General features: G+C 48.2%; 1 protein-coding gene across 2 annotated transcripts in view; it reads right to left on the bottom strand.

The window, feature by feature from the left end:
* The window catches only part of NIPAL3 (NIPA like domain containing 3), a 53,491-nt gene that overhangs the window by 14,371 nt on the left and 23,928 nt on the right, over positions 1-15,192 (bottom strand). The window contains exons 2-7 of one of the 2 annotated variants that reach the window (XM_030888001.2): positions 12,845-12,913; positions 11,763-11,934; positions 9,555-9,614; positions 6,670-6,815; positions 1,898-1,994; positions 299-434 (exon numbers count right to left, since the gene is read on the bottom strand). In XM_030888001.2, coding sequence (XP_030743861.1) covers positions 299-434; positions 1,898-1,994; positions 6,670-6,815; positions 9,555-9,614; positions 11,763-11,850 — 527 coding nt within the window. In that variant the 5' untranslated portion in view covers positions 11,851-11,934; positions 12,845-12,913. Of the gene's footprint in view, positions 1-298; positions 435-1,897; positions 1,995-6,669; positions 6,816-9,554; positions 9,615-11,762; positions 11,935-12,844; positions 12,914-15,192 lie in introns of those variants that run through there. The other variant, XM_045298856.1, reaches the window with a different exon arrangement.

The following is a 15,192-nucleotide window of genomic DNA, read 5'->3' on the forward strand; positions in this document are numbered from 1 at the left end:
TACCTAGCTCACGGTGATAGCATGGCGTCTTCTGGGTCCCTGATGTGGATGCCTGCCTTGAAGGAGATGGGGAATGTGGCGGCCTCTGGTCCCATAGTCTCATGTGTTCAGGCAGAGGGAAAAAAGCAAACCCATCCAATCCAGACTTCCATGGGGACCAAGTCCCTCCCGGCTACAATTCGGCACACCAGCAGCATCCTGCTCCCCTCTGAATGCCACACCCTCGTGCTAGTGGGTCAGTCTGCATGTTCCAGAGATTGCAAGACGAGGCCCAGCAGGGACAGAACATTCGACTCACGTGGCTTGATAGACGGCGGTGGCCACCATGCACACACACATCACGTAGAAGATGGGGTAGTCCAGCTGGAGGTGGCCTTGTATCGACAGCACTAGCATCCCGGCCACGGCCTTCACCGTTACCACCGTCATGGACCCTGCGGAACAAGGGCATGCGGGAGGCCCGGGGGCATGGGGCCTGCCAGACCCGCCCGGCATTCACAGCCCCAAAGACCTCGCAGGAAAAGACAAGGCGACACTGGCAGCTTCCCCCCTGTGGCTGACACAGTGGGAAGACACTGTCTGGGCCGGATCCTTTATACTTCTCCCAGTATCTGTGCTCATCACCCTCAGACACAGAGAGAAGCAAGCCATGCACTGACAGGCTATCCTCTGCTAAAGAAATGCCACATCGCAGCTCTGCCGAGAACAGGCAAGGCGTGCAGGACCCTGAGACCGCGAGTGCCTGGCGCCATGCCTGCAACGCGGTGGGATTCCAGACGGCCTGTGTGTGCAGGGGCCAACGGACTCCCCTGTATGTCCTTCTCAGAGCAACCACAGGGAAAGGTTGCTCCGGGTAAAGAGTACAGGTGTCTTTCTTTTTTTTTTTCTAAGCTCACGCGTGTTTGTAGAAACATTTCTTGAGACCAGAGACCTGCAAACATGTTAGCATGCACACTCTCATGTATATGTGCACAGACTTCCCATACATGCATGCTACTTTACTTTCAAAGTGTTTTCACCTAATACTCTGCTGCCATGGGAAGCGCCTTAGGAAACACACACAGGCCTGGTCAGTATGGGAGCTTCATCCTCACTGTCTGTCGGTGGAAGCCTGCCTGGAGCTCTGATGCTGAGCAGCTGTCAGCGGAGTGGCAGACTACGCAGAGGAAAGGCCTGGAGATCGACTTCGAAAATGCAAACCGACCCACTGCCCTTGAGTCAATTCCGACTCCTCCTAACCTGAGAGGGCAGAACGGAGCTGCCGCGGTCGGTTTGAGGCTGTCAGTCTTTAGGGGCTCAAGGAACCCTCATCTTCCTCCCAGTGGTTCAGACGGATGGGTTTAAATGGTTGACACCGTGGTTAGCAAGCCAACACGTAACCACTACACCCCAGGGCTCCAGTCAACACCCTATGGGTGACAAGAGTCTGATTCACGTGCTGGTGCAGCCTGGGCAGCGTGTCACCCACTGTGTGTGGGGTCACTGTGTGCTGGCCGGCTCCACAGCAAGATCAACAGTGACCATCCGTCTGTGATGTGCGTGTGCCCCTGTGACTATTTTCAGAGAAGGAAAATGAGGCTTAAAGAAGGACAGTAACCATACCAGGTACAGGGGCGCCAAGAGGCGGCAGCAGACCCCCAACACACCAGGCGCCAAGTCCACACCTCCCCCCGTCCCGCCCCACGTCTCCTGCTCCACGTCCGGCCCCCTCCACCTTTCTTCTCCTGCTCCAGGTCCACTTCCACGTCCCGCTGCTGCTGCTCCTCCAGGTCTACCTCCCTTCTCCTGCTGCAGGCCCAGCCCCAGCCCCGCCCCCCGTCTCCCTACTGCAGGTCCACTTTCTCTCGACCCCACTGTTTCCTCAAGTCCACTTCCAGTCCCCTGGACCCCGACTTACCAAGCAACGCCACCAGCAGAAGGATCACAACGATGTTGTTGGCGTTCTTCTCCTTGTAGAAGTACAACAGCCAGCAGAACAGAATGATCTCCACGAGCTGGGGGAGCAGGGGGGTGGGGGTGGGTGGGGGGGGGTGTCAGCAGGCTCTGTAGAGATGGGCAAAACTGGGCAACCCCGGTGGGTTGGGCCAGAGCTTATGCCGCTCCGTTTATGAAAATCATAGCCCCTCAGAGTGGAAAGGAAATAGAAATATTGAGCATTTCCCAAACGACTAATAGATCCTCATGTGGTGGAAAAGGAAACTTTGGGTCAAATGCTAATGTCTAAACCAGCAAGAAGGAAGTTCCCGATCCCCTCACAAGAAGGCCTCATAGCCGCCCCATCTTGGATGGCTGTGGTTCAAGGGATTGGTCTTCCGCTGTCACTGTTCTATGGGGAACCCCATTAAAACTGGGCCAAAGAGGGAGACCCTTATCCACCGAGGAGGGAGACTTCGTCAAGTGTACAAGTAGCCACCCCCCCAATCTCTCTAACTAAGCCTTTCAGGTGTTCAGCTCGGCTGAGTGGAAAGATGATGGCAATTGAAATTAGGGAGGTCCAGGTTTGAGCTTAGATCTGTCTTCAACTGGAACCTCTGTTCCTTTCCTCTGTGACTAGGGACTCTGATTCTTACCCTGCAGTGCCATGGTGGACAACGTGAATAGTAGTTTACAAAACTCATTAAATCAGCACAGTAATTCTAAAACGTAGGGACTAACACAATCCCAAGTGAGTAATGGCAGAGTCAGGACTTGAACCTGCTAAGCCTGGCTCCAGAGCACCTGCATTTTCTTAGGCGGCTACATGGAAGATTTGAAACACAGCACCTGGTGTTTAGAAGGCACTGACTCCGTAGAAACCTATAATCAGACACTGGCAAGCCTAAAGTTGGAGAAGCGTCCCTATTTCCATGAACAACTTGTTTTCTTACCCTTTTTAGCCTTTACCACCCCAAACATTTGCCACTACTTTCCCAAGAAGTTAAGAGAGCCCCCAGCCAGGAAAACAAAGCAGAAAAGTTCGACAGTGGCTTATTCCACGTGCCTCCCCACCCCTACCACAGTCTATTACAAAAACCAACACAGAGACATTTGTGAGCCTTATGAAAAGAATCCAAGGAAAAGTACTCATAATGTGAGTGCCATAAGACACAGCGGTTTTCATTATCCTGCTTCTTCCTTGTCTTTGTGCCAGTGAATACAAAGTTGATCTAGCTGTCACCGTAGTCAAAGTGTAAGTTCGCATTGGCCCCTCTTTCGTTAACACACAGAGTTTTCATGTTCCGGCAGACGGTCACTCAACATCCCCAGCCATTGTACAAGCACTCAGGTGGCTCCAACTTTTTGGTGATTTTCCTGGCACTTACACGAATGCTGGGTAGTATTAGAAGACAGCTACATTTTCAAGGCATCCCTTAAGATTCATGGATTCTGCAGTTGCAAATTTCCTCTGGACAAAACCAAAGTCAGTGCCACCGAGTTCATTGCAACCCAGAGAGCCCCTGGGCCGGGAGCATGGCTCCTTCAGGTTTCCGAGGCTGCAGATCTTTACGGGAGCAGAAAGCCTTTCTCCCACACGGTGCCTAGTGGTTCGAATGGCTGTACTTGTGGTTAGCAGCCTCGTGCATAACCAACTACTTGCCAAAAGTAACTTGTAACCCCAAGACCAACACTTGCCAAGCAGTGAGCCATGTAAACTGCTTAGCTTACTCCTTCCCAGCTGAGGTTGAAGAATGGATGGACATCCGGGCTTCCAGCTTCCGTCCTCAGGCTGTAAAGTGTCCTTTACGTGGTCTACTTAAGTGTCATGCTTTCTGCACCTTTGTGCTCTTTGTTAGTTATTTTGCTGCTTGAAATGGCCCAGAAGTGCTGCTTTGTATTCCTAAGTGCAAGGCGACTGGGACGCACCTTACAGAAAAATTACATGTGTTAGATCAGAGGTTCCCAAACTTATGTGGCCTACTGCTCCTTCTCAGGAAAAAAAAAATTACTCAGCACCTCCTGGTAACTGAAACCCTCTGTGCTACAGTTCATCATCAGGATACAGGACAGGGCCTGCTTCTGTGGCCCCTGATCATTCCAGAGTCCCCCAGGGGGGCAGTGTGCCCACTCTGGGGATCCCTGTGAGAGAGCTTTGTCCAGGCATGAATTACAGTGCTGCTAAATGCGAATGTGATGTTAGTGAGCTACCTATATATTAAAATAAGTTGTCTTTAAGCAAAAACACACATAAAACTAGGCTATGTATTGATCCACTGGCAAAAATGTGTTGCCAGAAGCTGATGGGAACCTAACCCAGTCTATAATGTAGTGACATAATAGAACATAGCTCCCACCCAAAACCGGAACCGACTATTGGTCTCTTCCACAAACCGTGAGTTCTGTGAGTGTGCCTCACTTATTCTGCTACACCCAGTTTCTGACACAGAGCAAACACCTGCTAGCTACTTCCTGAATTCGACTTGGCCACATCTCTCTAGCTGGCAGCAGTGCCTTGCAGTCGTGATCAAGGAATGCAAGCCCAGGCACTGACTGAGCGCCCATCACGTCCTAGGTTATATTCTGCTGCTGCCACTTTAAACACAAGCAAGCAAGCAAACAAACAAAGACCCCTTTTTGGTGTGTGAATGGGCCGAGAGTTTAGAGCGTATTATCAGTTTTGCATCCAACAATTCATACTCTATCTGGTTTCAAGCCACCCACTGCAATCTCCTCAATGTAACATCACCGATTGCACCTCCTCCCTGTGGCTCCATTCCTTTGCCTCTTGGACCGTGTTCTTGGGTAAATGCTGCCCTTTTGATCTTTAGTGGTCGGGTTTCCTAACGCGAAGGCGAGTTCAGTTCTACACCTGAAGGGTGACGACGGGCCATAGCCCTGGAGAGTCCACCGGTCTCTGTGGATCGGTAAACCGGGGCTCTTCTATGATTTTGAATTTTGTTCCACATTTCCCTCCCACTCTATCCAGGGCCTTCTAATGGGATCCTTGTCAGAGCAGACTACTTGCACAATTGTCATGTTTGAGCCCATGGGGGCAGCCGCTCTGTCAGCCAGCTCGTAGAAGGTCTTCCTCTTGTGCACTGTCCTCCACTTGACCAAGCTTGGTGTCTTTCTCCAGGGGCAGGTTTCTCCTAATATGTGCAAGGTATGCGAGACGAAGCCTCGCCATCCTCTCTTCTAAGGAGTGTTCAGGATGTACTTGTTCCAGGACAGATCTGTTGGCTCTTTGGCAGGCCACGGCGCTTTGCCTTCCACTGTTTCGGTTGTGAAGCGCAGGAATAGAGGCACAGGGTTTATAGGGGAGGGGGGCGCGGAGGGTCAGGGGGTTGAGGGAGCAAATGAAGTCTGTGGGAGGGGGGAAGGAGCACTCTCCAGAACTGAAGGTGATCACACAACTCAATTTTAAAGTGATTTAACCATGGCGGGGCGGGGGCACGGAGAAAATGTTCTAAGATCGATTGTGGTGATGACTGTGTAACTCTTCTTGTCACGATTAAACAATTGTATTTTGTGATATGTGGACCAAATGGCAATAACACTTAAAAAAAGAAAGCATTAAAAAATGCCATGGCTTGAGTCGGGCACATCTTAGTCCTCAAAGTGACATCCTTGCTCTTCGACAGCTGGGAGGACTTGGGTCTTCTTGACACTGAGCTGTGATCCAGACTGAAGGCTGCAGTCCTCCATCTGCATCAGCAAGTGCTTCCAGCCCCCCTCACTGTCAGCCAGCAGGGTCGTGTCGCCAGCACATCACAGGTTGTTCATAAGCCTTCCTCCAATCCCGAGGCTGTGTTCTCCTTCAACCAGGACAGCTTCTCTGTTTGCTCAGCAGTCAGAATGAGTAAGTATGGTGAGAGGACACAATCCTGACACACACCTTTCCCGATAGTAACCCATGCAGCAGTCCCGTGTCCTGGTCTAACAACAGCCTCTTCATCCACACACAGGTTCTGCAGGAACACAAGACACTGCTCTGGAATGCCCAGTCTTCTCAACGCGATCTATAGTTTGTTATGATCCGCATATTCAAATCCTTTTGCACAATCAATAACGCACAAACATTTTTCTTTGGTGTCAGCAAAGATTTCCTTCGTTCTACACTCTCTTCTGAATCCAGCCTGAACAGCTCGCAGCTCCCTAGTAACGTACTGAGTGGTCTTCAGCAACGGTTCACTCATGTGTGATATGAATGGTATTGTTCACTAGTTATTTGCAGAACTACAGAATTGGAGCAAAGGACTGGACTCTGGGTGGGACTGCGTTTCCATCAGCTGTGTGCTATTAGGTAGGATCAACTAAAATTCTATGATTGCTTAAAACTGTAACTTTTTTCCTCATCATAAAGTGTCCAGTGGTCACTGTATAAAGTTTGGATGAAAGACAGAAGAGAGGGAGTAAGACTGTTGTCATAATTCGATCTCCCAGAAACCACAGCTGTGCTTCTCCATCAGTGTTTTATAGATGCATTATGTATACATACCACCTGTATTTCTAATAAAACAAACACAAGTAAAATCAGCATCCTACTACATGTTCCACTATAGACATGACTCACAACATAAATGAAAATAGCATTTTTCCTCGTGAACCATGTACTCCCTGCAGCCTGCTCTTCAGTGTCTGAGTATGACATGGCTCATGGATCCCCTGTGGATGAGTATTCAAGCTTCCGGTTTCTGGCACTGTATCCCTGCTCCTGCCATCTCAGGTGGAAGGACCAGAAGATTCGCTCACCATGTAGAGGAGAAAAGGCCAGCTCACAAGGTGCTTGGTGATGTTCTCGCCTGTCATCTTCTCATGGCTGTTGGGGGCAAATGTCACCAGCAGGTAGGTGCCCACGATAGCCAAACCACAGCCAACAAAAGACAAGACATAGCGCCCTGCAGGGTAGGAAAGGGAGAGGCTGTCAGAGGCCTCGCTGCTGCAGGAGATGTGCTCTCAGCCATGGAAGAGCAACACAGGATCAACTGCTCTTTTTATTTTTAACTTTACAACAGGCTATCTTCTTTAATTTTTTAAAAGAACTTCAATGACGCATAACACATGTGAAAAAATGCTGGATGACCTGTCTAAAGGGCGTGCAGTGAGGTAGCCAACACCTGGATTAGGGAAGAGAACATTACCAGCCTCGCAAAAGGCCCCCGTCCTTCCAGTGCATACTGAATGCACAGCACAATACCAGGATGATATTCTACAGCAGAAAAGACCAACACGTAGAACGAGTGTTGACAATGGTGCAACCATTGACTGACTAACAACACTCATAGTTTTACCTGTGTTTGTACGTTATAGAAATAGGTTCATTCAGTAGTTGTTTTGTTCACTCAACATTATGTGTCTGCGATTCATCTGGATTGTGGTGTGTTCCTGCATTCTCACTGCTGTGTAGTGTTCCACGGAGGGACTGTGACACCCTTTTTTATCTACCCCACTACTGATGGGCATTTGAGTAGAAATGACATTGATATGAACTTGCTGCACATGTCTTTGGAGAAACGTATGCGGGTATTTCTCTGCTGAGTATAAAGGAAGAGTGGACTTGTGGGTGGCAGGCTGTGTGTGGTTCCCGTGAGACGGTGTACCAAAGCGGCTGTGCTAATTCACACTCCAGCCAGCAGGTGGAGTACGAGTGTTCTGGTTGCACCCTCCTCAGCACGAGGTCTGGTGCGTGTCTGGTGCGGCCTGGTGGTTCTACACCGTGCATTTAGCAAGGGACAGGTCCCCATTGTAACCACTTTACGGGCCAGCTTAAAAATAAACTAACCAACCAACAGCTGACACAGAGAAAGTAAACCTTCAGAGTCTACCATACACCTTTTAAACAATTACCTAACCCGTAACCAACTGGCTATTGAATCTACTCCTAAGGGAACTATCTACAGGCGGTCTCGGAGTCTGTTAGTGGTCCAAGAGATCTCCTGGGGGAAGGACAGCAGCTTCCTGCCTCTTCCCTGTGGACGCTCACCGGGCTGGCCCAGCACCATCTGTTGGTGAAAACCCTCTTGCGGTTCGGTTCGACTGAGACCCAGGCAGTTTGAAAAGGGCTGAGAGTTTTGAGTTGTACTTACGGGACCAAAGGGCACTGGATTTTTCTAGGAGAGTTCTGATTGAACCTATTTTATCCTACTGTCTCAAAAAATTACAATGCTATATTATTGTAATACAATGTATATTATTTTTCAGCACTCAAACTCGTACATGTCAGAGGTACTCAAACCTGAGTTGTGCAATCGTTGAATGAACCATCATTAAATCCAACAGAGTAAATTATGTGCCAAGATACATAAAGCTACTGTCCCAAACTCCTTCAGGCAGGGGGAGGTCTTATTCAAAGCAAGGTCCAGACCTCAGTCTAAACTTCACTCTGAGGGACTTGATCAGATGTACTTGCCTTGCTCTCACCCCAGGTCTCTAATCTCGAGGGTAGGGCCTGGGCACACCACCCTGTAACGTCCTGGCTCATCAGGTCCGGCATCATCTAGTTTGTCATGCCTTCCTCATCTTATACCGTCCTTCATCCCTTCTGTCACCCGCCAACTATCCTGGTCTTGCCGATACTGGAGACACCAAACTCACTCCGACCTCAGGGCCTTTGCATCTGTTCCTTCAACATGAAAAACTCGGTAGACAAACACTGATGCCAATCTCCTTGGCACTGACTGTTTGTAGACAAATGCCAGGTTCCTTAGTATCATTTCCGTCTAAGTTCAAAAGTCACCACTCCAGAGAGTAGCCCCATTTGCCTAATCCTCCACCAAGAAACATTCTATTTTTTCTAAAGCCCTCTGTGACCTAAAACTACTTTATATAGTTGTTCATTTGCTTATCGGATGCCACCGATCCTAGCTTGTAATCTTCTGTGAGAACAGACATCTCATCTGTGCGTCCTGGCAGCTACAATAAAGCTCGACAATTAGTAGATGTCTTGGGGGGAGATTTCTTTCCCACTGCACAAGTTCCACGTGGAGGGACCACCGTTAGGGGACACGTCTGCCTTTACTCTATTGGTTTACCTTGGCCACTGGCTGGAGTGAAACCTATAGGAAGAATTTAAGAATGAGGCATCGTTCTCTCTTCTTCCTTTGACACCCGGGACTATATGAGGTAGTAGTTTTGGATGAATCCGCTCTGTAAATCCGAATGTTTTCTGGGGAGAGCTGCCCCTAGGTGTAGCCTGAGTGTGGAGGTGTACTGAGAGGGGGCGTGATCAGGTTCATTTGGCCGCACAGGTAAGCTACGTGCTCCCATTGCACTTTTAATAATAAAGCATAACCTCTCATCTCCTAGCTCTGTTGTCTGTGTGTACCTCCCATCACTTCAGTTCTCAGGGAAGAAAAGTGCCTTTTCTGGGCCTTCTAAAATCCCAACAAAAGATGCAGAGCAAATATTGGTTGACGGGAATGAACAAAGGCTCCCTTTAAAAAGCATTAGTGATAATTTTGATGGTTTGGGAACCTCGGACTTAAAAACCCAACTTTGAGGGGCCCCGAGGAGGCGGGAACAGAGAAGGGCTGAGAGGTGTGGAGGACTGAAGATCTCTAAATTGGGATGAGTTGTTTCACAATGAAGAAAAAGCACAAGCCTAACGTTAATGACAGGGCTCAGCTCACTGGACTTACTCAGGAAATCTTTCGGCTTCCATTTTTCTTTGATGAATATGATTCCTATGATGGCACTCGCTGTTAAAAACAAACAAGCACAGAGAGTTGAGGCTGCTGTCAGACCCTGCGCGCCCCCCACCCCGTAGCCTCTGGGTGGATCATTTGCACTGGATCCCGTTTCTTCCCCACCTCTCCCTTCAGGTCCTTCTGGCATTCCATCTGGGAAAGGAATGGTCCCCTCCGGCTGCCTGCAGCGTCAGGAGCACCCAGGGCTGAGCGTCTGCTGTGCATCAGGCCACATATATAAATCATCACGGCAGGTCTAGTCTTTGAGGTGAGTGCTCTTCTCACCCCACATGACCTTGGGGACACTGAGGCCGGGTGGTCAAGAACACACCCGTGATCACGCAGCTGGTCAGGAAAGGCGAGACTTGAACCCAGGCTGGTGGATGGCAGGCCTCTTAGTCCTTCCATGGCAACGCATCCCTGTGGCATTTTCCCTGTTTCTCTCTCCCTGACTCAAGCTCCCTACTGAGTGCCCTACAGGATGGGGCTGGCAGTGACAGCGGACAGAGGGAGCCCCGAGGAAGGCGATAGGCCTGGAGAGTTACTACACGAACGTGGCCTCTCTGACTGCGTGTCCTTGGACAAGTCACTCCACGGAGGCTCAATTCCCTAGTCTATGAAACCTGCAACATGTCCATCCTGCTGATGGTTACACATTCAGGAAACCACTGGGAGTTTGAAATCGGCCGGGGGGACTGCTTACTCCAGGGACATTGGGAAGCACAACAAACTAGCATCTCCTTTCCGCCCCCTTCTCTACCTTTCCCTCCTTCCTTCTTGCTCCCCCCTTTCTGAGAGCTTGCTTATCAGACTATACCCGAAGAGACCTACTGCTCTGAGTTACGAAGGTGATTAAGTGAGCTGATGCATGCACACAGTAAATGCTGTCAGCTGAGCTGGGACTACATAAAAAAGGCGGCTTCGAGTCGATTCTGACTCTTGGTGATCCCTGGGGTGCCAAGGAGAACAGCTCTACAGGATCCTCAAGGCTGAGATCTTTCTTTCCAGGCACTTCTGGGTGGGTTTGAACCACCAGCCTTTCAGTTTGTAGTTGGGGGAATCACCATTTGCGCCGCCCTGAGCTGCCTAAGTCATAGGCCCCCAATAAATAAGTCATTATTTTTCATCGGGGATTTTAGAAGTTCTAAAAACCCAAAGCACTGCCCCCGAGCTGATTCTGACTAATCCTGTACATCTTACCAGGGGCAGGAAGTCTCAGCCTTTTCCTGTGGAGCAGCTGGTGGGCTTCAATCACCCGCCTCCACTTAGCAGCCCAATGCTTGCCTGACAGCACCACTTGGCTCTTTCAGAGGCTCTACGAACCCTTCATTTCCAATGGCTGAAGTCCCTTCGTTAAAATTCAGCCCCTTCTTTTTAAGAATGTGATGACTTGATCCTTATTAACATTCAACGACAAATCGTTTGAGCACTTAGTCACGCATTCTTTGCCGGGGAGCAAGGGTTTACCAGCAATTGGTGAAACAGAGAGAGAAGAGCACACACATAAAGACTTTCAGGGGCTGAGTGGGAAGACAAATGTAACTAAGAGGGCCAGCTCCACAGCATCAGGAGGGACCAGCCCTGGAGAGGGACACCATGCTTGGTAAAGTAGAGGGTCAGTGAAGAAGACCCTCAAGACGGACTGCTCATCACGTGGGCTGCCAGGTTATAGGTCCTGTACCAGAGAAAGAGGGTCCATGCACCAAGGAAAGCAAATAGGGTTCTGCTCTTTGCCAAGGTCAGGGGACTGGGCTTCCCTTCCTGTGAAGGGTCGCTATGAGTTGGCATCGACTCAGCGGCAGTGAGTTTGGTTTGGTTTGGGAGGAGACTGGTAGGGGCCTCATCTAGGCTTGCTGGGAAGGAGTGTTACAACTGGTTAATGATGTCTGAAGGATACAGAGTACAGAGTCACCATGTGTGTAACTCTGGGTAAGTCACTCCACCTCTCTGGGCCTCATTTATAAAACAGGTTAAAAACGGCACCTCCCCTCAGGAGGTTGTTGGGTGGATTCGATGATGTAACATCTGCAAAGTGCTTAGAGCGGAACCTGGTAATCTGGAGCCCTAACATGGCAAGAGCTGGCTTAATGCTATCTTTGACCCTGGTGGTGACACCCTGGTGTCACCTGGAGCCAAGGGGGAGTGGGGGGCTGGGCTTACCTATCACAGAGACCGCACCGAGAGGCACGATCAAGGAGAGAGGGGCGAAGGCGTAGGAGGCAAAGACGCCCAGCTCGCCCAGAAGCATCAGCAACAGGCCCAGCCACCATGTCTTCGTCTTGAAATAGGCCCGGGGATCCTTGGTGCCCGCCAGGCGGATGTGACAGTATTTCTAGAAAGTCAAGAGAGAGTCTGATTTGCCCAGCTGGCTTGGGAAGAAATGAGTTGATGCACACACACACACACACACACATCCTCTTGCTCCCACGTTAATATTTAATTTGGGGAAACGTGTTAAGATTCGTTGGTGTCTTCAGATAAGAATAAAGCAGTTGCACCCCGAATACAGGCCGTCCCCAGGGTATGAACAAGACACTTCTGTGTCTTCCAGAATTCATAGGAAGTCAGAACAGGTGCATATGCGTCTTTAGTACAAGGAAAGGCTTGAAGGTTTGGGGCTGATTTAAAAGTGGCAGGTGCAGTAAGTGAAGGTGATCTTGATAAAGAATTTGAAGTGAGGAGGGGCTGGTTGAAGTGCTTCAAATTTATAAAACATGTTTGTAACCCAAGGGCTGTACGGAATTGTTATTCTAAGACAGTAGCGCTCAAGCTGACTGGGAATCTTAAAAGTTTCTTGGGAAGCTGTGAGGAAATACAGCGGCCTGGGCCTCATCCTCAGGGTTGGCGTTTGAGCAACCTCAGGGATGCTCAAATCCACAGAGGCAGGTGAACTCAGCTAGGCCAAAGAGAGAGGGGAGCATCTGCTACAGGGTTAAGCTTATAAAAGAAGAATTCTGGGTAGCGCTGTGGAAGGCAAATAGGATGTCAGTTGGGAGGCCACTGTGATAACTCAACAGGAGAGAGAGCGTGATGGAGCGGATGAAGAGCAGCGCACAGGACCAAGGAGCGATCCCAAGTCCAGCCCAGAGCCGAGCAGGCAACGTTCCATATGAAAGAGGCAGCTCAAAAAATAAAATAAAATAAAAAAAAGAAAAGAAAGAGGCAGCGCGACTGGGTCAAGATACGCGCACTGATCTCCTTTATAAGCACTGCCCTGGCTAGTGCTGGTGCCTAGAACTTACCTGGAGGTTAAGGGCAATGCTGACCACAAGGTGCCCGAAAATTGCCAGCAAGGCGCCAATCAAGTTTTCCTACGAGGAAAAAAAAAAAAAAAAAAGTTTATAAGAGCAAGTATAAGTTGGGCCTAAGCTGAGCGGTTCCAGGGCCCATATGAGATCCAACTATTTGCTGTTCTTTTCAGAGGCACCTCAGTGAGACTTCTTCAAGAAATCAAATTACTTATTGCACTGGGTAAATCTAGTGCACAAGATCTCTTTAAAACAGTGGTTCTCCTGCTAACACAGGGAATCCAGGGCAGATGATCCCTTCAGGACCAATGGTGTGAGTGTTGATACTGGAAGGGTGGAGGGAGGGTGGGTTGGAAAAGGGGAACCAATTACAAGGATTTACATATAACCTCCTCCCTGAGGGACAGACAACAGAAAAATGGGTGAAAGGAGGTGGCAGACAGGGCAAGATATGACAAAATAAAAATTTATAAATTATCAAGGGTTCATGAGGGAGTGGGGAGCGGGGAGGGAGGGGAAAAATGAGGAGCTGATGCCAGGGCCTTAGGTGGAGAGCAAATGTTTTGAGAATGATGAAGGCAATGAATGTACCAATGTGCTTTACACAATTGATGTATGTATGGATTGTGATAAGAGTTGTATGAAAACAATTAAAAAAACAAAAAAAGAAAAAATACCAAAAACCCAGTGGTTCTCAACCTTCCTAATGCCAGGATCTTTTAATATAGTTCCTTATGTTGTGGTGATCCCCAACCATCAGAAATATGTGTTTTCCCAGAAAAGTGGTGAAAGGAGATGTTGGACAGTGTAAGACATGACAAAATAATAATAATTTATAAATTATCAAGGGTTCATGTGGGGGCCAGGGAAGGAGGGGGGAAATGAGGAGCTGATATCAAGGGCTCAAGTAGAAAACCAATGTTTTGAGAATGATGATGGCAACAAATGTACTATTGTGCTTGACAATGGATGTATGTGTGGATTGTGATATGAATTATGAGAGCTCCCAATAAAGTGTTATTTAAAAAAAAAAGAAATGTGTTTTCCAATGGTCTTACGTGACCCCTGTGAAAGGGTTGTTTGACCCCCCCACAAAGGAGGTCATTTACTCTTTTCTTTAAAAAAAAAATTTTACTTATTTATTTTTCTTTTTTAAAACTATTAAATGGGAAATAATACATATATCATAGATAGTTCAATCACATCAAGCAGAATTGTACAATTGCTACCAACATTCTCTTTCTTCCTGAACTCCTTTTTACACTCCCACCCCCACCCCACTGTAGCCCCACCCACTCCACACACCCCGAAACCCTTAGTCTAAGTGCTGTCTCTGTAGGCTCATCAGTCCTGGGTTTCATGTTTCAAAACACAGGAAAACATAAAGCACAACTTCGTGAGGGTGACCTAACGACCTAACTCCTCTGAGATACCCCCCAATACGAATAAACAGAACGGAACAAAACAAAACTATAGAAAATGCTGAAAACCAGATCAGTCCAGCAGCTTCAGAGGGGGCATCAGTCAACTGACAAAGTTTGAACTGTTCAAGTCAGATTTATGGCTTTGCTCTTCCATACTCAATTCTCCAATGCACGTTTAACAGCCACCTTCCTCCCATCCCTCAATTGTGCACAGAGGGAATTCACCAGCGGCTTATTTCCTGTGTGGCTCCCATTTACCCTTTTCAAAGTTCAGCAGTGTTTAGTATATTTACACAATTATGCAATTATTTAATTCATGACTATATGACTCCAGAATATTTCCAATATCCCCCAAATACATTCTGTGCCCACTAGTAGTGACTCCCAATTCTCTTTTTCCCTCCAATTTACCCTCTATGTCTACAGACTTGCCTATTCTAGACATGCCACAATAAATGAAATTATACAATGTAACTTATTGTGTTTGGCTTACTGCATTTTGCATACTGTTTTCAAGGTTCACCTGTGTTGTAGCATGTAGCAGTGCTTCTCTTTTACTAATTGTATTCCATTGTATGGACATACCATATTTCATTTATCTATTCATCAAATGGTAAACATTTGGGTTATTTCTTCTTTTTGGTTATTATAGATAACATTCTTGTACAAGTTTTTCTGTAAACATTTCAATTATCTTGGGTATATACTACCAAGAGTGAAACTGTTAGGCCACGTGGTAAATCCACACAATTTTTTGAGGGACTTATGAACTGTTTTCCATAGCAGCTGCACCAATCTAGATTCCCACCACTATTCATGAAGGTTCTAATTTCCTTATGTCCTTGCCAACACTTACACTTCACCCACTTTTCTCTTGTCTGTCCCCCAGGGAGGAGGTCACATGTAGATCCTTGTAAT

The sequence above is a fragment of the Echinops telfairi genome, unplaced genomic scaffold, assembly GCF_000313985.2.
Source record: "Echinops telfairi isolate 266 unplaced genomic scaffold, ASM31398v2 ScPeMD7_7457;HRSCAF=8495, whole genome shotgun sequence".
Lineage (NCBI taxonomy): Eukaryota > Metazoa > Chordata > Mammalia > Afrosoricida > Tenrecidae > Echinops > Echinops telfairi.